The sequence below is a fragment of the Prinia subflava genome, chromosome 20 (genome assembly GCF_021018805.1).
Source record: "Prinia subflava isolate CZ2003 ecotype Zambia chromosome 20, Cam_Psub_1.2, whole genome shotgun sequence".
NCBI classification, from domain to species: Eukaryota; Metazoa; Chordata; class Aves; order Passeriformes; family Cisticolidae; genus Prinia; species Prinia subflava.
Window position 1 is genome coordinate 4,677,916 of NC_086266.1, and position 23,916 is coordinate 4,701,831.

At 45.8% G+C, this 23,916-nt stretch overlaps 1 protein-coding gene across 2 annotated transcripts in view; it reads left to right on the top strand.

Moving 5' to 3' along the window:
* Positions 1–23,916, top strand: part of MED12 (mediator complex subunit 12) — a 35,946-nt gene that overhangs the window by 2,316 nt on the left and 9,714 nt on the right. For both annotated transcript variants that reach the window (XM_063416644.1, XM_063416645.1), the window contains exons 4-33: positions 985–1,144; positions 1,713–1,888; positions 2,167–2,277; positions 2,853–3,107; positions 4,937–5,083; positions 5,371–5,470; positions 7,377–7,513; positions 8,289–8,420; positions 8,799–8,925; positions 9,559–9,788; positions 10,230–10,310; positions 11,147–11,320; positions 11,548–11,692; positions 12,589–12,707; positions 12,851–12,994; positions 13,753–13,916; positions 14,034–14,165; positions 15,927–16,154; positions 16,356–16,500; positions 16,781–16,901; positions 17,560–17,661; positions 18,376–18,489; positions 18,755–18,918; positions 21,601–21,780; positions 21,942–22,013; positions 22,292–22,452; positions 22,537–22,698; positions 22,780–22,891; positions 23,112–23,201; positions 23,627–23,736. In XM_063416644.1, coding sequence (XP_063272714.1) covers positions 985–1,144; positions 1,713–1,888; positions 2,167–2,277; positions 2,853–3,107; positions 4,937–5,083; positions 5,371–5,470; positions 7,377–7,513; positions 8,289–8,420; positions 8,799–8,925; positions 9,559–9,788; positions 10,230–10,310; positions 11,147–11,320; positions 11,548–11,692; positions 12,589–12,707; positions 12,851–12,994; positions 13,753–13,916; positions 14,034–14,165; positions 15,927–16,154; positions 16,356–16,500; positions 16,781–16,901; positions 17,560–17,661; positions 18,376–18,489; positions 18,755–18,918; positions 21,601–21,780; positions 21,942–22,013; positions 22,292–22,452; positions 22,537–22,698; positions 22,780–22,891; positions 23,112–23,201; positions 23,627–23,736 — 4,295 coding nt within the window. The remainder of the gene's footprint in view (positions 1–984; positions 1,145–1,712; positions 1,889–2,166; positions 2,278–2,852; positions 3,108–4,936; positions 5,084–5,370; positions 5,471–7,376; positions 7,514–8,288; positions 8,421–8,798; positions 8,926–9,558; positions 9,789–10,229; positions 10,311–11,146; positions 11,321–11,547; positions 11,693–12,588; positions 12,708–12,850; positions 12,995–13,752; positions 13,917–14,033; positions 14,166–15,926; positions 16,155–16,355; positions 16,501–16,780; positions 16,902–17,559; positions 17,662–18,375; positions 18,490–18,754; positions 18,919–21,600; positions 21,781–21,941; positions 22,014–22,291; positions 22,453–22,536; positions 22,699–22,779; positions 22,892–23,111; positions 23,202–23,626; positions 23,737–23,916) is intronic.

The window sequence follows — 23,916 nt, forward strand, 5'->3', positions numbered from 1 at the left end:
ATAACTCCCAGTTGCAAAATGGTCTGAGTCATTCCTGGGGGGAAAATAAAGTAATCAGATTTTCCCAGAATCTGCCTCTTTATAAACTTAGTCCTTCTTTGCATTTTGGCTGTCAGTTTCCTGCGGCCATGGTGAAAGCTTGAACCTTTCAAGGTTTTCCCCCGTTTTCTGCAGTGAGCTCCATCCATTTCATGAATTTAGATGTGAAAGAGCCAATGTTAGTAGCCAAGTAGTCTGACTTTGAGGCATCAGAGTAAGTGGGAAGAATGTAGGAAACATAGCAGGTAAAGGGACTTGAGGATACCTGCCAAATGTGCCTGTTTTTGTGATTTTTTCATTCCTCTGTGTGAACACACACATACGTTTGCTCTCCAGAGTATTGTGTGGAAATGAGTCCCACAGCTGTACTTTTCCCTGTGATGTGTTATTACTTCCTGGTTTACAGTTCTGCAGTCTGATGATTTTGCTGGTATCCTCCTATGTTGTATCTTGGATTAATGAATTCCCTCCTGCTATGTACTCAGTTCCCTGTTTCTTGCAGTCTTCTGTTGAGTATTCATGATATTGAGAGGCTTCAGTACCCACTGGGTTTTGTATACAAAGTGAAGAGTGCTGTCTTCACTTTGTATGGCAGATACTCTGTTACTGACACAGTCCTTAGTCTCTCATCTTTCATAGCTCTTTATGTGCTCTCTGCAGGATAACCTCCAAGATGTTTGCAGGATTCAGGGCATGGATTTACAGTGATGTAATTATATCTTCTGTCTTCTTTCAATTTATTTCTGTTTGTAGTGAAATGCAGCTCTGGTACTGTTGCTTTCTGAGCCCAGGTGAATTTTGGCAGCAGGTTTTTTTTTTTGAGGTAGAGGTGCTGTGTTGCTCTGTTCCCTTTTTACCCTTTTCATGCCTGCAGCAGGTGTAGCTGTTTTAGCTGCCTCAGTTCTTATTCTAACTGCTTGGTTCAGTTTTCCCTCTCCATTCCAGGTGCCCATCTTTAGCAAGAAGGAAGAGGTCTTTGGTTATTTGGCAAAATACACTGTTCCAGTAATGAGAGCAGCGTGGCTCATCAAAATGACTTGTGCCTATTATGCTGCCATCACAGAAACGAAGGTGAAAAAGCGTCATGTCATTGATCCCTTCATTGGTAAGCACTCTGTGTGCAGCACTGGGTTTGTCCATCACAGCTATTTCCTTCTCTAAGCCTGCTCTTGATTAGTGAGAGGTAGCCTGGAAATCCATATCTTGTTTCCTGCTGATAAGTCCTCGGGTTCTGGTGTGAGTAACTGTGTGAACAACAGGCCCACCTGTGAAAGTACACTGAAAAAGAAGTCATAGCAGCCATAAATACTTCCTGGGAGCCTTTTCTTCCTCTCTATTAAGTTCTACTGAGCTCCTTTGCTGCTTAACCTGTTTTTTTCTTACCATACAAAGACTGTAAATTTGCAATTTAGTGATGACTGATTAGCTGTTTCCCAAGTGAGTATGTGTATTTCCCAGAGAATTTTGGTATGTTACCCCCTGTCTGTGTTTCCAGTCCTGTTAAGCATTACTGGATCCAACATCCTTTGCATCCTGGCCTGCTCCAGATTGCTGTGGTCTAGAAGAGTTCCCCTGACTGTGTTCTGTTTTTTTTGGCTTTCCACCCATGCACCATCCTGGCTTTTTCCTGCTCCTCTTTGCCACAGTGCTCACTGCTAACCTGTTTTCTCCAGAATGGACACAGATCATCACCAAGTACCTGTCAGAGCAGCTGCAGAAAATTGCAGAGTTCTACAGACAGCTCCCAGGGCAAGGCTGTGGTTCACCATCAGGACCAATGCCCCAAGAGGTGGAACAGGCTTTGAAGCAGTGGGACTACAATGAGAAACTGGCTATGTTCATGTTCCAGGTGAGGGACTGGCGGGGACTGCTGGGTCAGTGTGAGCAGAGGAGGGTAAGGGGAGTGGATCCCAAGTGATTTATTTCTGCAAAATGCTCCCTTTCTGTGAATGGACCACTAGGACTAGATGCAGTTTTGAGCTCAGTAATGGGACAGGAGTAGCACAGAACTGTGAAAACTTTCAGAGTTATTTCCACTGTCCTAGTGCAAGCTGCTCCTACTCTTCCTCACCTTAGTGGTGGTTACTTCAGCTTTGATCCCTTTGCTGTGCCTTTATCTGTGTGCAGGATGGCATGCTGGACCGGCATGAGTTCTTGACGTGGGTGCTCGAGTGCTTTGAGAAGATACGGTCAGGAGAAGACGAATTTCTGAAAATGCTCCTTCCTTTGCTGCTGCGGGTGAGAAATACACTCTCAGCTTGCTCTAGGAGAGTGCTGACTTCTGCTTTGGCCATCCCCTTGCTATTCCCTAAGGGGATAATGAGTTATTTTTCACCAATAACACCAGGGAGTGTCCCTATGAGCATCCTTCCTAGCTCATGCAAGGATGTCTTCTTATTCCTGCTCTTTTCTGGTTTTTATTCTTCTTTACCCTTTTTCCCTGCGCTGGACTTGGTAATCCCTGCCCATGCCACAGCTGTGATAGTTCCACTGATTGTGCACCATTACATGGAAACTGCTTTTTTCTTTCTTTCTTTCTCTTGCAACAGATTCTGGGCAAGGCTTTGAAGCTCTGGGAAGGCTGGGTGTGGGTACATTTTTATACATTAAGTCATTGCAAGAGAGCATTTCAAGGGTTTTTCTGATGCTTAGTAGCCAGTGGGTGATCCATGATGCTCTGAGGAGGAGCTGCTGTAAAAAGGAGCTGCCTCTTCAAGGCAGTGTCACACGGTGTAGTACTTTGGGAAGGTCGGGTTTTTTTCCATGTTTTCCTTGTGACAAGGATGTTTTCCCCTCCTTCTGTCTCCCTGCAGTACTCTGGAGAGTTTGTGCAGTCTGCATACCTGTCCAGACGTCTGGCCTACTTCTGCACCCGCAGGCTGGCTATGCAGCTGGATGGTGCTGGGGGGCACCCACCACACATCCTGTCTGCCCAGACAGGGAATGCTCTTCCTTCAACTCCCACCCCTCAGCCAGCTGCAGGGAATCCTCCTCCCAGCCCTTTCAGTGACTTATTGCTGTGCCCCCAGCACCGGCCAGTGGTGTACGGGCTCAGCTGCATTCTTCAGGTAGGTTTAAGTGACGGTGATTCTGGGGTCAACAGGGACAGTTTGTGTGCCATCACTGAAAAATCATTACAGTCTGAGTCAGCAGCTTCTTAAATACAGAAATATCAAACCATGATTATCTCTGGTGATGTGTTACAGAGCTGTTGTCAGACGTCAGTGCTGTAGCAGTGCCCTTGACTGACTTGCACAAGAAAAATGGGTTGGAATAGAGCCTTTTGCTTTACTCAAAGGTGCTTTGCATGTCAGGGAAAGCTTTACAAATGAGGGGATGAGAAAGAAAGGGTTATTTCCCATTGTGTATATCAATAGCAGGTTGTCATCCAGGAAATGGAATTATGCCAGAAATGAAAGTGCTTTGTAATTTTGTCAACTCTAAAAGCAAATATGCCCTCATCAGGAAAAAAGTTCCCACAGGAGGAAAAAAAAATGAACAACACAACCAACAGCACACACAAGAAACAGCCCCTCCCACTTTATGGAAGAATGTAGTGGTTTAGGAGTGGTAGCAGGCTGTGAAAGGGAACTATTCTAAACTCATAATCTTTATAGGTGATTAAACAATGCAATAAAAGGGCAAGGCTGCCAAATCCTTACTGATAGGTGTTTGAAGAATTGGTCCTGTTGTGACAATGTGGGATTCAGTCCTTACTGTCCTTGTGTCAGAGAGAGGCAAGTTCTGTTCAGTGTGTGCATTCATTCATGATTGTGTTTTTCTCCTTCCAGAGGAGAGTGACTAGGTGAGGTGGGTCCATGCAGAAAGAGCAGAGATTATTTCTTCAGGGGAGAAAAGACTTGTTAAAGCAGGGAAGGTTCCAGAGAGTGCAGGATGGAGCAGGAGTTTGGAGAGGAAGAGAGCACAAAGTTTGAAAACATGCTGCTCAAGAGAGAAGCTTGAGGTGGAGCCCTGGCAGGATCGGGAAGCAGCCAGCCAGCTCTCAGACAGAGAAAAAGAGACAAAGAAAATTCCTGTAGTACAGTTGGCTAGAAGTAAGGATCTAGACCTTTCTAGAAGCAAGGAAGAGCAATGTCGGGTTATAAACCCTTTGCATTCTTATTAAGTCTTGTTTGCTTCCTGCTGAAAGTTAGAGGGTGTTTTTTTTATTTTCTATGTGATAAAACATCTTTAATATAAAACCTTGTATTTGGGGAGCTTACTTTAGGGAAAATAGTTCAGCATATACACCTCAAAAGTTCGGCTGATTTGGAGTTTGGACACAGCCTGCTCAAAAAGTTGACACTGGTTATTGATAGTCTGATCTTTAGTATGTCTCAGTGGAAACATTTCTAAGAATGTACATAATTAACTTTTGCTGAAATGCTCTCAAGATAAGCAGATTCTTTGGTTCAAGTGTCTAAAAGCTTTGTGAGCCAGAAACTATAAGGGAGTATCATAGGAATTGTTTAGTGAAGTTTTGTCTGTGTTTATGTGAGTGTACAAGATCATAAAAGAATGAGAGTGCATATAGCATAATATTGTTACTATAATAATCAGACTTGTGATTATCAAACGAAGTGGTTTAATTAATTTAGGTCTATTACCTCATATTTCTTCTCAGACTTAACACTTGATGAGAGTTGTAAGTCACTAATGTAAATGCTGCTTCTGGACCATGAGGGTTGGATTGTGTGTTTTCGGTGTGGGTTTGTATGATCCAAAGGGTCTTTCAGAACTTAGAACAAAAAAAACCCAACCCACCCAGATAGTAAATATGCTGTATAGAGGATAATGAGTGCCTGGGCAATAAAGTAGTGATTAGTTCTGTAGAAATGTAACTTAATTGTTTTGACCTTAATTTGTTCAGTGATACTGACTTTCCTGTCTCTTGCAGAGTATAATTTTGTGTTGCCCGAGTGCCCTTGTGTGGCATTATTCCTTGACTGATAGCAGGATAAAGACTGGCTCTCCCTTGGACCACCTGCCTATAGCCCCATCCAACTTGCCCATGCCAGGGGGGAATTCAGCCTTTACACAGCAGGTGAGCAGCCTTTAGAAAAGGGAGCTCTTGTGGTTTGGGGAAACAGCTGTATCTTAGCTCTTTCAGAATTTTCTTTTCATGTTGTGTGATAAGCAGATCTGGAGGTGCTGTCTCACTCCCCAGCAATTAAGTGCTCTCATTCTGCTATAAGCCAGACAGTGATGTCCTTGGAAGATGGGCAAAATCTAACCTTAAGCAGAATTGCTGTCAACCTCTGTTTTCTATAATTCTGTTCACAGGACTTCTAAGGCATCCTTTTGTATGTTTACAAAGTCTGTTGTTTCTAGGTTCGGGCAAAGCTGCGTGAAATTGAGCAGCAGATAAAGGAACGTGGCCAGGCTGTGGAGGTTCGCTGGTCATTTGACAAGTGCCAAGAAACCACAGCAGGTAACTTGCTGTAGGTTAAAATTTCTTTCCCCCAGTCCATGTGCTACTCTGACAAAACTCCTGTCTGGCTATTCTTTTTGACTCTTTCCCATTTACTGCTGTTTGTATTTACTGTCAGCAGTAAGACATGGCTCTTTTTCTTTCCAGAGCAAAATCTTATAAGGGTCCCTTTCTCCAGGTACAGGGGTAGCTTCTGTTACTAGAAGCTGGAAATATTTACCAGGGAACTATACTCTTGTCTGGGTGCCATGCTCTGATGCTTTCCCCTAAAATCTGCTGTTGGCCACAGTAAGAGTCAGGATATTAAGCTGGGTGGACTCTTGCCTGACTGGTACAGCTTTCCTTGGGCAATGAGCCCAAGCAATGAGCTTGCAGAAACTTCTCATAGAATCATAGACTGGTTTGGGTTGGAAGGGACCTTAAAAATCAAGTCTCCATTCCCTTGCCATGGACAGGGACATCTTCCCCTAGATCTGGTTGCTCAGGACCAATCCAGTCTGGCCTTGAACACTTCCAGGAATGGAGCATCCACAGACTCTCTGGGCATCCTGTCCCACTGCTTCACCACCCTCACAGGGAAGAATTTCTTCCTAACATCTAGTCTGAGTCTATCCTCTTTCAGTTTAAAACCATTACCCTTTGTCCTGCCCTTGTAAAAAGTTTCTCTCAAGCTTTTCTGTAAGCCTCCCTTAGTGTGCAAGGTGACAGTTTGGTCATCCTAAGAGCCTTTTCTTCAGGCTGAACAATTCCAACTCTTCCAGCCTTTTCTCCTAGAAAGGAATGCTCCAACCCTCTGATCATCTTCATGGCCTCCTCTGGACTTGCTCTATCAGGTCCGTGGGGACCCCAGAGCTGGAGGCAGCTCTTCAGCTGGGGTCTGACCAGAGTGGAGCAGAGGGGCAGGATCCCCTCCCTCCCCTGCTGCCCACAGGACACACTTGGCTCTCTGGGCTGTGAGTGCACACGGCTGGGTCCTGTCCAGCCTCTCCTCCCCCAGCATCCCCAAGTCCTTCTCAGCAGGGCTGCTCTCCATCTGTTCATCCCCCATCCTGGACTGATACTGGAGGTTGCCCTGCCCCAGGTGCAGCCCCTTCTACGTGACCTTGTTGAACCTCATGGGATGCCCACGGGCCACTGCTGGAGCTTGTCCAGGTCCCTCTGGATGTCATCCATCCTTCAGGAGTGTCAACCAAACCACTCAGCTCGGTGTCACCTACAGACTTGATGAGGGTGCACTTGTTCCTTGTGTCACCACTCGTCACTGATGTCTGTTGGGACTCTGAGCCTTTGCTACCATCTGGATGTGACTGTCCAACCAGTTTCTCATACACTGAACAGTCCAGCATGCCTGGTGCTGTGTAGGCCCTTCCACTGTCAGAAAAAAACCCTAGTATTTTAGCTGCAACACCAGCCTGAGCCATGTGTTAATAGGCTGGGCCCATCTGTTTCTTCCAATGTCATTGCCTGTAACTAGAAGGATAGAAAATAATCTCTGTTCCAGAATCCCTTGCTAATGGTCGATCCCCAGGTCCTGAAGTCCCTTTTGATTGTCTCCGAACTACACTTGCAACTTCATCTCCTTCTACATGGGACAGCAGTGATGGATAATAGTCTGAAGGCTGTACCAGGCTGGGAAGTTTCATGGTTTCATGTCCTTAACCTGGGGCACAGGAATGCATCAGAGTTCCCTTACAGAAGGGTCCATCTGGCATTTGGATAAAGGGTCCAAACCCTGTCTTCCACTTAGAAGAGAATCACCTACAGCTACAACCCATCTTTTTTTCCTTGTGGAACTGGTCTTGATAAAGGTGTAGGTCTTTCTGACCTTGGCAGCACATATGGTGTTGCTCTAGAGTCTGTTGTACCAGGTGCCAGATACACATTTCTCTTTTCTGTTCTCTTCTAGGTTTCACTATTGGCCGTGTCTTGCATACCTTAGAAGTTCTGGACAGTCACAGCTTTGAAAGATCTGACTTCAGCAACTCTTTGGATTCCTTGTATAACAGGATATTTGGGCTGGGCCCAACCAAAGACAGTCATGAGGTGCTCTGGAACTTTGCTGCTGGGCCCTGGTCTTGGATGTGGCTGTGTTCTTGTTTATATCCCACTGTTACTGTCCTGTCTGCAAAGAGCTGACTAGGTAGTGGCCCTTGGCCAAGAGACATGATCTCCATTGGAAAGGATTTCATGCAGCTTTGTTAGGGAGGTACTAAAATGAGAAGGAGGGGTGGTTTTGTGCTCTAGAAAGTCGAACAAATACATGTAACCTTGAGAGAACTCACTGATGAAAGACGTCAGTCTGCATATCAGATTGGTGCTATGTTGGAGTCCTAGGGACTTGTTATGCCAGTACTAGCCTGGCCACATTTTGGGCTGGCTGCTGATTCCTGGGAGCTCACAGTTCAGGTTCCTCTTAGCCTGAGAGGTGATGTATTCATGATGTGTAGAACCACAGTGCATCCACTGCTGCACTGGTTCCTAGAAGAGCTGCAGGACTGGCTGTTTGTATACTTTGTGTGAGAGTGTTGAGAAGTTGTGTCTTACTCAGTGCTGTGATCAGCACTCTATAGATGTGCTGCTGAAAGTGAGATAATTTTCTGAAGCAGAGTGAGTCTGGAGATTTGTCAGGGGCTGTGGACCTCATGTTGCAAAATGGAGTCAAAGCAAGAGGGCTGTAGCTTGACATCTGTCCTCCCTGTTAGGAGGAGGGGAACATACCAGTCTTGAGGCTCTGTTCTGTGGGGAGTAGAGGCACTGTTATATCTGCTCCCCTCTTGTGCTTGGCTCAGGTTCTCACTGCAGTGCTTCCATCCCCCAGATCTCCCCAGATGACGATGCAGTGGTGGCCTTGCTGTGCGAGTGGGCTGTCAGCTACAAACGCTCCGGGCGCCACAGGGCCATGGTCGTGGCCAAGCTCCTGGAGAAGCGTCAGGCAGAGATCGAGGCTGAGGTGGGTCCTTGTTCCTGGAAGGCTGGGGCAGTAAAGGAGAGCAGAGGTTACCTAACTCCGATTACACCAACAGGCAAAGGCTGAGCAGCACAGTGTCTCTTGTCACTGGTGCTGCTAATTATGGCATTTGCTCCATCTGACCCAATGTAGGTCATAAATGAGCCCGTGGGATGGTGCATATCCCATTTCTTGGATACATTTGAGCTGATTGCAGTGCAGAAGCGGTGACATACTTGGAGACTGCTTACAGAAACCTGTGTGGTGGCTTGCTTGTAAGAGCAAGATGGAAAAAATCTCTTGAAGACTTCTTTTTTGAGATATATGGATAGAAAGTGTCTCCTCTGTGTCAGCAGTCAGTACTTTTTTCTGTTTCTGCAGAGATGTGGGGACTCTGAAGTCGTGGATGAGAAAGGCTCCATCTCCTCGGGCTCTCTGTCAGCAGCCAGTGCTCCTGTCTTTCAGGATGTCCTTATGCAGTTCCTTGACACTCAAGCTCCTATGCTAAGTATGTAAATAAGAACTTGTGGTCTCCCAGTTTCCAGCTTTCCCTCTCTTGCAAACTTTGAATTTATGTGAAATTCTCTTGTGTGTAAGTATTGGGCGTATCTAAATTCTATCTGGCTTCCTTGCAATCCAGAGCTTATTTTGGAGAGAGAGGAAAAGCAATTTGCAGGGCCAGATGACAGAAAGATGATACAGAGGCACTTCTGTTAACAGAGCATTGGCCAAGGATAAATGAGTTTAATCAGGAATTACTTCAGGCTGAGAACTGAAGGGAGGTTTTTAACTGGTGACAGAGCTCTGGCTTTCATGGGAAGTTCTGCAAGCAGGTTAAGGGGGATAGGATAACAGGTCTGAATGATGCAGGCAGCTGTTTGTACACCCAGGAATAACACTTCTAGGCTGAAGTCCAGTACCTCTGGGCTGTGACACTGGAGAGCTTTTGACTTACTTACTTGCTAATTTTTGAAACTGGACTTTCTGCTTTTAGTCCCTGCTGTAATCTCAGAACTGGGTATCAGTCACTGTGTTGACGTCTCAGGAAATGCTTTCCTTGCCCTAGGTTAGTTGGCTGGTGTTAACTTATAGTGGTGCAGAACTACTCTGATAGTCCTGTCTGTCTGTGTTGTCCTTTCAGCTGATCCTGGGAAGGAAAATGAGAAGGTGGAGTTCTTTAATCTGGTGCTGCTGTTCTGTGAGCTAATCCGACATGATGTCTTCTCCCACAACATCTACATGTGCACGCTCATCTCCCGGGGTGATCTCGCCATGGATGCTCACGGGCCTCGCCCTCCCTCACCCTTTGATGACCCTGCTGAAGAGCATGACAGGAAGGAGACAGAGGGAAGCAGTGGCATCAAGCTGGAGGTGAGAGCACAAGCACCATGGCACTGGTGCACATCTCTGTATTGTGCTTTCCTGTTTTTACCAGCTTTGCAGCCACCTTGCTATTGCCTGCTGGGGGATGTACCACTGAATCCTGCTCTTCCTTCCCCCCAACCTGTTCCCTTAGTGTTTAAATTTAAGGTTATGTCCTAAGTGACTGGAAAGGACCTGCAGATTGCAGAATGGTAGATAGGAAAATCTTGCATGGCTTGACACAGAGCAGCATATCATGAGGTGCTGTGTGAGGCCTGTCCATAATAGCTGAGGTGTATCAGGCTCCAGCTTGCCAAGCACCCTGGGTGTGGTGGCATATTGTTGTCATCATCCAGCATGAACATCAGTGCTGTAGTCAATGCTGTAGTCAACTATTCTCTTGTTCCCTGGTGCATCACTGAGATGTAAAGCTGCTCTGTCTGTTCCCAGGACACAGGTCTGTCAGAGCCCATGGACATTGACCACAACCCCAGCATGCTCTTTGATGACATGGAAAAGACAGACTTTTCGGTACGTTCCAGCATTTCCTGCCTGTTACTCAGTAAGTGGGGTCAGTGTGTTGTAGTGAGCCCAGGAACAGCACGTGCCTTGCTTTTGTGTATCTGCTGGAAGTGACTGGGTTATAAGGCAGTTCACAATGCAAAAGGCCCATAAAACCTATTTATGTCATTTGGTGTTCAGAGCAGAGCGAGTCCCAGTTGTTCCTGGGACCTCTTATGCTCTTGCTGCTGCCAGCCCAGTGTTTGAGCAGGGTAGGAAATGGGTGAGAAATGAGTGACCCATGATGGTATCAGATTGGGAGTGACCAGTTGCAAAGGTTTTCTTGATCCTGGGAGGAGACACTAGTCTGCTTTCATCCTACTGTGTGGCCTTCATTACTTCTTCAGGTTTACAGTTTTTCATATCTGTGGGCATAGTTCACAGTAGCAGAACACTTTGAAGCACTTAGTAATAAAATTAACTTGGACTTGAAAAATGCCCAAGTACCTACATCTATCCAGCCATGTCTGACCTTTCAAAGTACATGTCAGACAAGTGGGATGTAAAGCTTTCCTAGAATCCTCACTTCTGTGGAAGGGGCTGTTTCCAAAATTCTAAGCCATGAATTTATTACTCCTACTGTGTTATTTCCTGTTGTGTTTAATTTAATATACAACATGGACCAGAAACAAAAATAGGAATAGTCTCTTAGCACATTACCTTGGGGTTTGCCTTAAAAACTGCCTGTTTTTCCAACCCTTCCTTTCCCTACTCCTTTTTAGGCCTGAGCAGAAGTACATTCCTTCAGCAGTCTTTACTGTTGCATGACCATGCTCCCTAATTACATTTTCTTGTTGTCTCCCCAGATGTTTTCTCCACCAATGCATTGTGAATCTAAAGCCAGCCCTTCCCCTGAAAAGCCAGATCCTGAAAAGGAAGCAAAGGCTCTGCTGAAGGATAGGTCTGTGGAAGGAATGCTGGCATCCCTGTATGACCAGCCTCGGCACATCCAGTATGCAACACACTTCCCTATTCCTCAGGTACAGGACCTGCTCCTAACTGCTCCCCTGTTGCTGCCCTTGTCAGGAGGCTGCTGTCTCTCCCTGCTGTGGCTGGGTAAGGAGCTTTTCTGGATGGCTCCTTGCTTACTCCCAGAGAGGCTTCTGAGATGAAGGTTTGCTTTTTCTTTCAGAGATCCAGGTGTGAAACAAGATTAAAGCATTCAGCCTTGTAGTTGCTAATGCAGTTGTCTCTTTTGGTTCCCCAGGAGGAGTCATGCAGTCATGAGTGTAACCAAAGGCTGGTAGTTCTTTTTGGGGTTGGAAAACAACGGGATGATGCTCGGCATACGATCAAGAAAATAACCAAAGACATTCTGAAAGTCTTAAACAGAAAGAGCACTGCAGAGACAGGTTAGTAGAGCTTGAGACACTCCTTTCTGAAGTAAGAGCATCTTTCCAGTTGGCTGATTCCTTTGTCTGGAGTCTCACAGTGAAAGGATTTTACACAATCCACAGCATCTGGTAAGAGGTACTGGTGAATGAGTCTGGAGTGGTGCTCTGTTTTCAAGCATACTAACCAGCAAGTAAGACAATTGGTTTCCTGCTGGCAATGTCTGCTTAATTAACTTGTCTTCAGAAGAGAATTGTGTCATACAAGGTTCAGAGTGAGACCTTGGCCAATACTTTGGCTTTTCATATTTTATTTTATTTATTCTTGTGTTTAGATCCTTGTACAAGAAGCAGAAAATACTTTGCCCATGCAAATATCATGCTGGTACACTTCAGGCACGTGCTAAATGCATAGGATAGGAAATTTGGATAGCTGGGTCAAAATCAACAGAAAGCTTCTGATGTCCAGCAGCTAAGAATATGGCTACATTTTTTCTTTCTTAATCTGATGCCTGAAAGGCAACTTAAAATGTGGTAAAAAGATGATGCTTTAAAATGTGGAGTGTTCTGACAAAAACTTTTGTGGCTGAGCATCTCCAGTCCAGAATGCCTGTTCTCATCAGAGAAAAGATACATCTCCAAATCAAGACAGAAGGATACTCCAAGGAGTACTTTCATTTGAGATAAACTTGATGTTTGCTCTACTGTCATTCTTAGGTTGGGGATTCCTTTATTTATTTATTTTTTTAAAATTAAAGATAGCCCTTATCAAGTTAAGGTCTAGGACTCAGGCCTTTTGCCTTTGCTTCATGACAGGGGCTGATCTTGGTGGGAAACTGTCAGAAGCTGATGGCTGATGTTTAATCCTCTGGTGAGGAAAGCAGTCTAATATTCTGTAATGTTTTCAACTCTGGTAGGTGGGGAGGAAGGCCAGAAGAGGAAAAAGAGCAAGCCAGAAGCATTCCCAACAGCTGAAGATATCTTTGCAAAGTTCCAGCACCTTTCTCACTTTGATCAGCACCAAGTCACATCTCAGGTATGAAAATTTGAAGACTGCTGTCCTTCTTGGGCCCTGACTGTGTCTCTTTGTATTACTGAGAGCAGTTTCCTGGAAGGAGATGAGCCTGCTGAGGGGCTCCTGGAAGGGGAGATAGACTCTGTGTTGTCTTGCACTTGCAGGTATCCCGTAATGTCTTGGAACAAATCACCAGCTTTGCTTTGGGAATGTCATACCACCTGCCTCTGGTACAGCATGTGCAGTTCATATTTGACTTGATGGAGTATTCCCTCAATATCAGTGGTCTTATCGACTTTGCCATCCAGGTAAGGGCAGTGTGCTCAGGTGCTCTCTGGGGAGGGGTTTGTCCACCTGAGAGGCAGCAGATGTGTGCTGTGGTAGTTGGCTTGCTCTGGTCATCATTGGTGACCCTCTGACCTGTGTCATGGAGGTGGTGAGATTATGTGGTCATTGTGATGCTTCTGGGCTGCAGCTGTTAGGAGTAGGTTGTCTGTGGCAGATAATCTTTCATGTTCTGTTCTGAGGATTATTCTTCCAAAGGCTTTGGGCTTGTTTCCAAAGGACTTGCATTGCATCTCTGTCCCTGGTTGCAGCAGGGCCTTGTTCTGAGCAAGAAGGGGATTGTCTGTCCCTGGCACCTTGCCTACCTTGCTCCCCTGGAAAGATCCTTGGCACAAGGCAGCTCACAGTGCCTTCTGGATCCTGCTAAAATCCTGTTGCTGATTCTGCAGTCTGTACCAGGTGTCTCTCGAAGCCTGGCTGATGGAATTGTGGCTGTTAGCCTGGAAAGGATATCAGAGTGAGACTTATGCAAGACAGAACTACCAAACAAGCTGTTTAAAACTGCCATATCCCCATTACCCACTGATACCCAAGCCCCAACAGCCCCTTGTACTGCCTGAGACATATTGCCAACTGTTCTGGGGTGCATCCCTAAGCAGGAAGTGCCTGGCAGTGCCTTTCCTGGCAAGTCCTATAGGCTGTGGGTTTGGTGTGCCTCCTCCCTTTCTGACCATGCCTTACCCCTGTGGCTGTTGAAGGGTTTTTCTGTCATTGGGTGCAGTTGCTGAATGAACTGAGCGTGGTGGAGGCAGAACTGCTGTTGAAATCCTCCGACCTTGTTGGCAGCTATACCACCAGCTTGTGCCTGTGCATCGTGGCTGTGCTGCGGCACTACCACTCCTGCCTTATCCTGAACCAGGACCAGATGGCTCAGGTCTTTGAAGGGTAAGGACATCTCCCCTCTCTGTGTGTAAGGAAGCAGTATATGTGCTGGGGGTTCATAGGGGGCACGGATATCTATGTGCCTGAGGGTCCAGCTCTCTGTTTTTTGTGTCTCTGCAGCCTGTGTGGGGTGGTGAAACACGGCATGAACCGCTCGGATGGCTCCTCAGCAGAGCGCTGTATCCTGGCCTATCTCTACGACCTGTATACCTCCTGCAGTCACCTCAAAAGTAAATTTGGGGAGCTCTTTAGGTGAGTCTGATGCAGCTGAGTTGCAGTGGGTATTGCCCACTGTAGCACCTTGATTTAAACTTTGCTTTTGATCTTGTTTGATGGGATTGCTCCTGAGATCCTCTCAATGATTCAGTGGATAATCTTGACTCTTAAATCATCATATTTTAGTAAATTACCTCAGTAGTCCTCTATACCTACCTCTACAGGTCTGTACCTACCCCATTCCTGGAAGACAAATGATAAGAGTTTAGTTCTTGCTAAACTGGTGGCTGAGCAGTTCATCTTAAAAGTGCTTCTCTGCTCTCTAATATTCCTTGGGCTGTTTCTGAACCTGCTCTGCTTGGTTCTGGGTTTGTTCTTGTGCTGCTTTACACTCCTTTTTCTGCTCCTATTACCTGTTTGGGTTCTATTCTGCTGATGTTGCCCCAGGTTCTGTCCCATGGGTTTACTTTATGCTGTGGCCTTCTGTCCTTTGCAGTTCTTATCGAGAACTGACCCTCCACTAGCTGCCTTAGCCACCCAGAGATGGAGTCCACAGATCTCCCAGGCTTTTTGCTTACCTGATCCTGTGAAGGGGTAATTCTCCTGACAGCCCTGTATCCCAGTATAGGGTTTCACTTTGTCTTCTCTCTCAGTCCCTGCTCCCTGTTAGTGTTTCCAGTGCAGGTGTGTTGTGGGAACATCTAACCCTTGGTGTTATCCCCCAGTGAGGGGCTGTGATATCTCATGTGTTATTGCCTTGATACCAGCTGGCCAAACTCCTGGCTACAGGGAGTGTTGAAAGTCTGTCTCTGGACTGAATTGAGAGCAGGAGGGATGGCTGTTGTCATAGTTTGTCATATAAGGAGTTGTCATACATACAGAAATGAGAAACCTCATACTAGTTTAACTGAATTCCCAAAAGCTGTTCAGCAAAACCTTAAAGTAAATGGCCACAGATAAAAGGGAATATCCTCTAGCAAGCAAACAATAAGTTGCAGATGAAAACAAGGAGTGAGTGAAGAGTTCCAAAGGACTCTGCTAATGCTTGTGCTGTTTTATGCCTCAGAAGTGTGACTGGTGATATCAAAACTTTTCATATAACTGTTACTTAACATATAATGAAGTTGGCTGCAGGTTGTTGTAGTAGGGTGCATTGATGGTGATCAGATGACAAATTGGCAGATGAAGTTCAGTGTTGTTAAACATAGAATAATGCACATAGGATTATCTTTGTTCCTTTCTAAATTCTGTGTGGTGGATATGTTCTACTGGTTGAATAAAGGATCTTTGAGCTGTAACAGATACATAATTGGAAATGTTATTGTAGGGTACAGTAGCAGTCAGAAAGCAAATGAAATGTTAAGTATAGTTTGGAAAGGAATGGAGAACAGAACAAAGAGCATCATTAGGTCCCTGTTATATCATGGTACAACTGTGCCTTGTGGTTTGGGACAGCAAACTACAAAAAGTGTGTAGTGGATATAGGTCCGAAGGAGGGTGAGTAGATAAATTACCAGAGATTTCAAATGACTTATGAGGAACTGAGTCTCCTCCACACAGAAGAGTAGTAAATAGAAATTTTGTAAAGTTCTGGAAAACAAACTGAATGTTCAACACATCTTAGAATGCAAGCACAGGAAGGACCAAATAGAAAATAACAAATTTACTGGTCTTTATTGGTACACAGTGATCTTGAGTTTCAACATGTTCTTGCCCAGAAAGGGTTTGTCTTTGCTCACCAGAGTTCAATGGCTGCTTAGTTTTTTGTGTCCCTAATTGCTCTTCTGTTCTGTTCAGTGACTTCTGCTCCAAGGTGAAGAACACAATCTATTGCAATGTTGAGCCATCTGACTCCAACATGCTATGGGAACCAGAGTTCATGATTGACACTATTGAAAATCCCTCTGCACATAACTTCACGTACACCAACCTGGGCAAGAGCCTCAATGAAAACCCAGCCAATCGCTACAGTTTTGTCTGTAATGCACTCATGCACGTGTGTGTGGGACACCACGATCCAGACAGGTGAGAGGCAGAGCTTTTGTGGTTCTACTGAGAAAGTAAATTCTTTAGGTGAGGGTAAGGAAGCCAGTGGTCGTATCTGGGCCGTCTTGGGGTGTGAAGAAGGAGGAGCCAAGGCTGGGGTCCCTTAGAAAATCGCTGATCTGAAGGGCATGCATGAGTAGCAAAGCTGACCCTCTGCTTTTTTCATTATTTATTTAACAGGGTGAACGACATTGCTATCCTGTGTGCTGAGCTAACTGGCTACTGCAAGTCTCTAAGTGCCGAGTGGCTGGGTGTGCTCAAAGCTTTGTGCTGTTCCTCCAATAATGGGACCTGTGGCTTCAATGATCTCCTCTGCAATGTTGATGCAAGTGCAAACATTCAAAAGGGGAAAAGGAATTGAAGCAGGAGTGGAGGGATCCCTTGGGAGAAGGCAAAAGTGAACAAGGGATGGAGGCTTTGTCTTCTGAGGGCAGGGAAAAGGCTTTGAGTACTGGGGGCTGCCGTTGGTGTTTGTTGCAGCCCGGGCTGACCGTGGACATTGATCAGGGGTTATGGGCCCTTCTGCCCCCCAGCTCCTAGGAATTGCTGACAGAGGGAATGAGATAGAGGCTGTTTGGATCACTGGCTGATCTCCTCTCTTTCAGGTCAGTGACTTGTCTTTCCATGATTCCTTGGCCACCTTTGTTGCCATTCTCATTGCCCGGCAGTGCTTGCTGCTGGAGGACCTGATTCGCTGTGCTGCTATCCCCTCACTCCTCAATGCTGGTAAGTGCAGCCCTGCACAAACCTGTCTGACTCAGTTCTGGCCCAAATGCCTGTGCTTTGTGCATACTACAGTTGTGAAACATGCCTCCAATACTTCTTCTATATTTAATGACTGAATATGGTGCTTTAGAGAAATTTGGGCCTTTTGATTTCCACCAAAAACTGGTTGTGCTAATGTTTTTCACTGCCCTGCTCTCTCGAGTTTGTGTGCGAGCTGAAATAAACATGGAGAGCTGTTATCCGCCTCAGTGTGACCATTGTACTCCACTCTGAACTCCAGCAGTATGCCTCCCACTGATAATAATGTTCAGCTTAGCATTTTGGCTAAAGTAGCCAGCTGGGCTTACAGCACCTGTGCCACAGCCTTATTCTGCCACCAGCCTCCCTGTCTCTGCTCTGGGGATTGCAGCATCCAGACTCTTGAGAGGGTTGGAAAGATGGAGCAAGCAGAGTGCAGTGCATGTCACTGGGGATAACACTGAAGGATTTGCTTGCCTGCATGTTAATTGCTGCACATGCTCCATATTTGTAAACACAATAAGGCTGCTGCAGCTTCTCGGCTGGCTGCTCCAGGGCAGTGCTCTGTGAATAGCTTTTGGATTGAGAGTCAGCTGTCCTGGTGCTTAAGAAATCTCTGTTGTCTCTTTTCTTTACATAGCCTGCAGTGAACAGGACTCAGAACCAGGAGCACGTCTGACCTGCCGGATTTTACTCCATCTGTTTAAGACTCCACAGCTGAACCCATGCCAGCAAGACGGCAGTAAGTGAATGAACTTAAAACCTTCCTTTATTGTGGAAGTACTAAGGCTCTTGGACCCCAAGAAGAGAGATACGAGACCTTATGGTTAGAGATCATAACCTGCTTGCTTTGAATAAAGCAGGCAAAGACTGATGCACTTTCTTCATAGGACAAAGAACAGTATCCTTCCATTTATGTCATTCCATGGTAGCCAGGCATTGGGGAGAAGGTTCTTGGAGGCAGGAAACCAGCCAGTAGAGGTGGCCTTGCTGTCACTAAGCCATTAGAGTAATGATCACTTCTTCTTTTATGTCTTGAGCTTTGTATAGCCTCTTAACTTGGTGCCAGAAGCTGCTGTTTTACAGCACTCCTTTTTTGTGTGATGATGGAAACATTCCAGGAAGCTCTGTTCTTGGCTTCTCACCAGTATCCTGATAGCTCAGATTTCTAAATCCAGCCTGTATTTTAGGTCTAGGGTAGTGTTGGAGCTTGGAGTTCATGACACAGGCTCTGCACCCCATTTGAATTTCATGGTTGAGTTGTCACAATGTGATTGGCACTATGCTTCTTGAAACTTAATTAAATGGACCCCATGTTACAGTTAGGAAAGGAACTGGCCTCGGGATTCTCTGGGCTTGATTTTATGGTGCTTGCTGGCACATAATTCAGGCAGTTCTGGAGCCCATGCCTTTCTCTCTTGGTGAATATTGCCTTTCCCTTTTGTCCTCTTTGCAGACAAACCCACTGTGGGAATCCGCTCTTCCTGTGACCGTCACTTGCTGGCAGCTTCCCAGAACCGTATTGTGGATGGAGCAGTCTTTGCAGTGCTGAAGGCTGTCTTTGTTCTGGGTGTGTACCTGTATTACCCTGAACCTATAGCCATGTTTTTCAGGGGAGTGGGAGAAAGGCACTATATTGTTCGTGCTAGCTGTGCAGAAGGCCAGAGGAGATCTGTTCTGGTGAATATGTGGCATGTCTGTAACTGTAAACATGTTCTGAGTTTTGCAGAGAGGTCACTGATCACAGGGAAAGTTTACAAAATCCCAAGATGTTTCTTGAGTCAGGCTTTGTGGTTAGAGTTGTTGATTATGTGACTCTTGTGCTTTCCTTTTAGGAGATGCAGAACTGAAAGGCTCTGGTTTTTCCCACCCTGGAGGTGTTGATGATCTTATGGATGATGAGCTGGGCACCAGGAAGGCTGGTGGTCGGGTAGTAACTGTAGAAACAGCCAGCTTGGACATTTATGCCAAGTATGTACTGAGGAGTATATGTCAACAGGTGAGTCTGTCCCTTCTCTACATGTCTGTATCCCTTCAGCAGACAGATACATCCTATATGCCTTTCTTCAGTTTGGGTTTGGCAGGTATTTCCGTGAAAGATCAGTGAAGAACCTGCAGTATTTCTGTCATGTGACAGCACTGAGGATTGCTCACTGTTAGCAAAACACAGAGACAAGCAGTGCTCAAGGATTAGGTGTTGCAGTATGCAGGGACTGCATCCCCTTTGCTTTGGCAACAGCACAGGGCTCCTGTCCAAGGAGGGGAGTGCTGGGAGTGGTATGCTGAGATGTGTGCTGAAGGCAAAGAAGATCAGCACGAGAAAGACAGACAGATGGTTTATTAAAATGATAAATGGTGTCTTTTAGGATACAGCCTAAGTGTTGCTTGCAGCTAGGCTGTTAATGTATTCCTGGGCTTTGCATTGCCCTGTTAAATTAATTAAAACGACAACAAAAGCCTTTTGCTTAGCCTAATCTGACAGCACAAGTATTTCTATTCCTGTGTGGAAAATTGACACTTGAGGAGCGGAAACCTGGCTAATAAAGTTGCAGACTAGAGTGGCCATGCTGTATGAAAATGGATGTTGAAAGGTATCCTTAGCCTTGGTTATAAATTTATTCTCTCAACAGGAAAGACATGGTGTTACAATCTGAAATCTGTGTTTTATATTACTAATGTGTAAACCCACCATTAGTGCTGTATGTTCTCCTCATGCTATTGTTAATTAATTGGCTGACTGCATAGCAGTGTTAACAGCTTACCGAAAAGGAATTGAAACCACCGGTTTTTAAATAGAAATTCAACACTCTTGATGTCACTGAAGCCTGGCTGTAGCATTTACAGAAGCAGATATTCCCTTGCTGATCAAAGTCTGTGTAGGAAGGACCCAAAGCAGAAGTGTTTGTGCACAGCAGGGAGTAGCAGTGTCAGGTATCATACCAGTTGTTGGCACCACTGGTTATGTAGAAGTGAACATTCCAGTAGACACCCATGAGTTACCACAGATTGTGCCAGAGCTCCTGCAGGCTTCCTGCAGCTGTAAAGGGCTGGTAAAATGCTGTGTTTAATATTAGCACCTCTTCTGTGAGCAGTGAACTTGTACTATCAATGCCTTAAATTACAGGTTGTGATTTCTCAGTCTCAAGTTCAAGTATGTATTTTATAATAGACTTCATTGTGAGGGGATGGGGAAAAGGAGCAATTATAATTAATTTAAGGGTTTCTTCATAGACTCATGGAATTGTTTGGGTTGGAATGCTCCTTAAAGATCATGAGCAGGGACACCTTCACTATTCCAAGTTGCTTAGGGCCCTATCCAACTTGGCCTTAAACACTCCCAGGAGTGGGGCATCCATAGGTTCCTGTGCCCACCTCTCAAACCTGTCCAAGTCCCTCTGGATGGCATCCCTTCCCTCCAACATGTCATTCTTTCTTCTTTATACCAATAAAGCAGATTGGTAACGAAGTCTGAGTTCTTGTAAGAAGCTGAGCAAATGATAAAATGAGTCTTCCCAAGGATATGTGTATTACCTAGGCAAGAAAGAGAACATTATTATCAAGAGATTATGATGTGCTAACACTGAAGGGGGAAATGCAATAGGTGGTGGAGAGGTCACCACATCTCATGTGCAGACTTCATCTGGAATGAAGATAATGATCTAGGCTGTGGTTTCACGAGGATTTCAAACCAGAGTTTTGACCTTTTCAGTCTTTGTGCTTCAGTGCTGTCCCCTGCTGAATGGCCTTTCCAGCTTGCTAGGCATAGCAACAGCACCTGTGCATAATGAACTGGATCCTAATCTTTTCTTTTGTTGTCACTTCTCAGTGGAACAATTCTCTGATCAGGCTTGCTCTGCAGTTGCAGAAGTGCTTATAAAGCACTCTTCTGTTGATTTTAATTTAATGAATTTGCCTGATTTTAAATATGAAAAATTTCTGCACTAACAGTTGCTGCAGGTTAACTGTAAATGGAGTGAAGTACCTACCTCATGTTTGGAAACTGCTGCCCTTATTATCATCATACATTTAGGGAGCATCAACTGAAATCATGAGGCTGACAAGTTTTCTGTCTACCTTCTCATAATATGTGACTTTATAAGTGGCTTGTATCCAGTCAGTCGTTTTCTTTCCCAGAGTTTGAGAAGTAAAGTAATTGGTTTTTACTAAATATGGCAGTGTGGTTTCCATCACTGTTGAGAATTAAAGGTGTGTGCTTTTCCCCAAGACATGTTCTGGTTTAGTGCTAGCTGCAACCCTGAATTACCTAACTTAGGACAGCTCCAGAGCTTTGTTGTGCTGGAAATAGACCAAACAATTTTAAGTGATTTCTTCTGATCTTCTCAGCCCAAGTGGCAGTGTTGAGGGAGCCTGGACATGGTAGTGACTGTGTACTGTTAAATCACACCAATATTTTCTCAAAAGAAAGAGCAGCTACTGTATTTCATTACTGCTGACTCGTCAGAGTTCGTTTCCTCTGTTCTGATTGCTGTGCTGTGCCTGATGCCTGCTGAATCAGGATAGTACAGTTCATGAAGAGAAATGATTATCAGGCATAACTGCATACTAATAAGGCTTTTATGATTTTGATGTGTTCCATGCATCTCTCTGAGTCTGAAAGCAGGGGCGTTGGTTTGGAATCAGACACCAGTTTGACTGTGCTGATTCTGCCTTTGTCTTGCAGGAGTGGGTAGGAGAACGATGTCTGAAGTCCCTCTGTGAAGACAGCAATGACTTGCAGGATCCTGTCCTGAGCAGCACCCAGGCCCAGAGGCTGATGCAGCTGATTTGTTATCCACACCGGCTCCTGGACAACGAGGAGGGAGAGAATCCTCAGAGGCAGAGGATTAAACGCATTTTACAGGTGCAGGCTGCTGGCAGGATCTGAGTGTCCTATTAATTGCCTCATGTAAATGCAGCCCTCTGAGGGGTCTGACACTTGTTATGGTGGAAGCTGAGGGTGTGGGTTGGTGTAGTCTGAACTGAGATGAGGAATTATGTGAAGTGTGTGTGTGTGCATTACAGAATTTGGACCAGTGGACCATGAGGCAGTCCTCGCTGGAGCTGCAGCTCATGATTAAACAGACAGCAAGCAATGTGAGTTTCTGCCCAGAGGGGATCATACAGGGGAGGATAAAGTGGCTGCTTGTGAGTTGGTGGGGAGGTGGCCTGGGAGAAGTGGGGATAGGGAGAAAGTAAACAATAAGGGAGTCAGGCCTGTGAAAGCCAAGCATGAGAGGGAAGCAATGAGCCTGAGACCCCAGGAGCAGCAGCCATGGGGAGGTTGGCAAACTGAGTTTGTGCTGGGTTGAAATGTGGAAACAGTAGATGCTCTCAGAGAAGGACTTGACTGTGCTTTTCTTCCCTACCTCCAGGAGATGAACTCCTTGTTAGAAAACATAGCCAAGGCCACCATTGAAGTATTCCAGCAGTCAGCAGAGACCAGCTCTGCTAGCTGTACTGGTAATGGAGTCAACAGTATCAGTAGCTCGACAAGTGCTACACCTGCCAGCAACAAATCCAAACCCATCCTCAGGTCAGAGCCAGCATGCAGCTCTTGTAGACAAGTCTGAATCTTAAATTGCATTGCAAACAGCTTTCCTCTCCTGTGTTGTCACAGCTCCCTGGAGAGGTCAGGAGTGTGGCTGGTGGCCCCTCTGATTGCCAAGCTTCCAACATCAGTGCAGGGCCATGTGCTGAAAGCTGCTGGAGAAGAATTGGAGAAAGGACAACATTTAGGGTCATCATCCCGCAAAGAGCGGGACCGCCAGAAGCAGAAGAGGTGAGTGCAGGGGAAAGGGCAGGCAGTGTTTGCTGTGCTGATCACCCAGCCTGGCAGTACAGCTCCTTTGTTCTCTCACAGTATGTCCCTCCTGAGCCAGCAGCCGTTTCTGTCACTGGTGCTGACATGCTTGAAAGGTCAGGATGAGCAGCGGGAAGGCCTCCTCACCTCTCTGTACAGTCAGGTCCAGCAGGTAGGGCTCTTGTTTCTCCCCTTGCTTTCCTCAGGAGCTCTCCCCTCCAGCAGACAGGCTCTGGAGGATGGCCTCAGGGATGTTGCTTGTCTTACCCTGTTTGGTACAGGGACCTTGAGCTGACCATTTCTGACTCACCAGACAGTGAGTGGTACAAGCTGCTCTCTCTAAGCTTCAGCATACAGCTGGTGAGATCTGTCCTCTCTTCTGTATTTCTTAGATTGTTACAAATTGGCGAGAAGATCAGTACCAAGATGACTGCAAAGCCAAGCAGCTGATGCACGAGGCCTTGAAACTGCGGCTGAATTTGGTGAGCAGTTGCAGAAAAAGAGCTTAACCATCTGGGGTGAAGAATTGTCTGCCTTTTTTTCCTTTGGAACACACTCACATTGGAGGGTCTATATATGTCCTGAGGCAAGGAAGTAGGAGAGACACTTGTGCTGCTTCTAGGTCTTGAGCCCTGAGTGGGACAGGGTGCATGAATAAACTCCCTTGCTCTGTTTTGTCAAGATGAAATCCAAAACCTTGGTCTCTTTTGTAGATGTGCCTTCCCCTTTGAATGCCTTTGCAGCCCACAGCACTACTACTTGCATCTGAGGTTTGGCTGCTGACAGCAGTCTCCCTCAGCTCTCAGTAGGAGTTAAGCTCCTTCAAGCTCTGGTTTAAGCTCCTTTCTCACTTCAAAATCTCAGTGTTTCTTGGTGTCCTGGTGACTAAGCTCCCTTTCTCTGCCAGGTGGGAGGAATGTTTGACACAGTCCAACGCAGCACACAACAGACAACTGAATGGGCTGTGCTTCTCCTGGACATCATCAGCAGTGGCACTGTGGACATGCAGTCAAACAAGTAACTTTCAGTCTGACTTCTGATCTATACACTTCCCAAGAGAGGCAGTTATTAGCATGGCCCTGTTTCTCATGTTAGCTGGTTATTTCTCTAGATGATCTAGATGTCAGAAGTGACAGCTGAAAGAGACTTCAGAGTAATAGCAGGCTACAACTTAGGTCCTGATAGCCAAGTGCACTC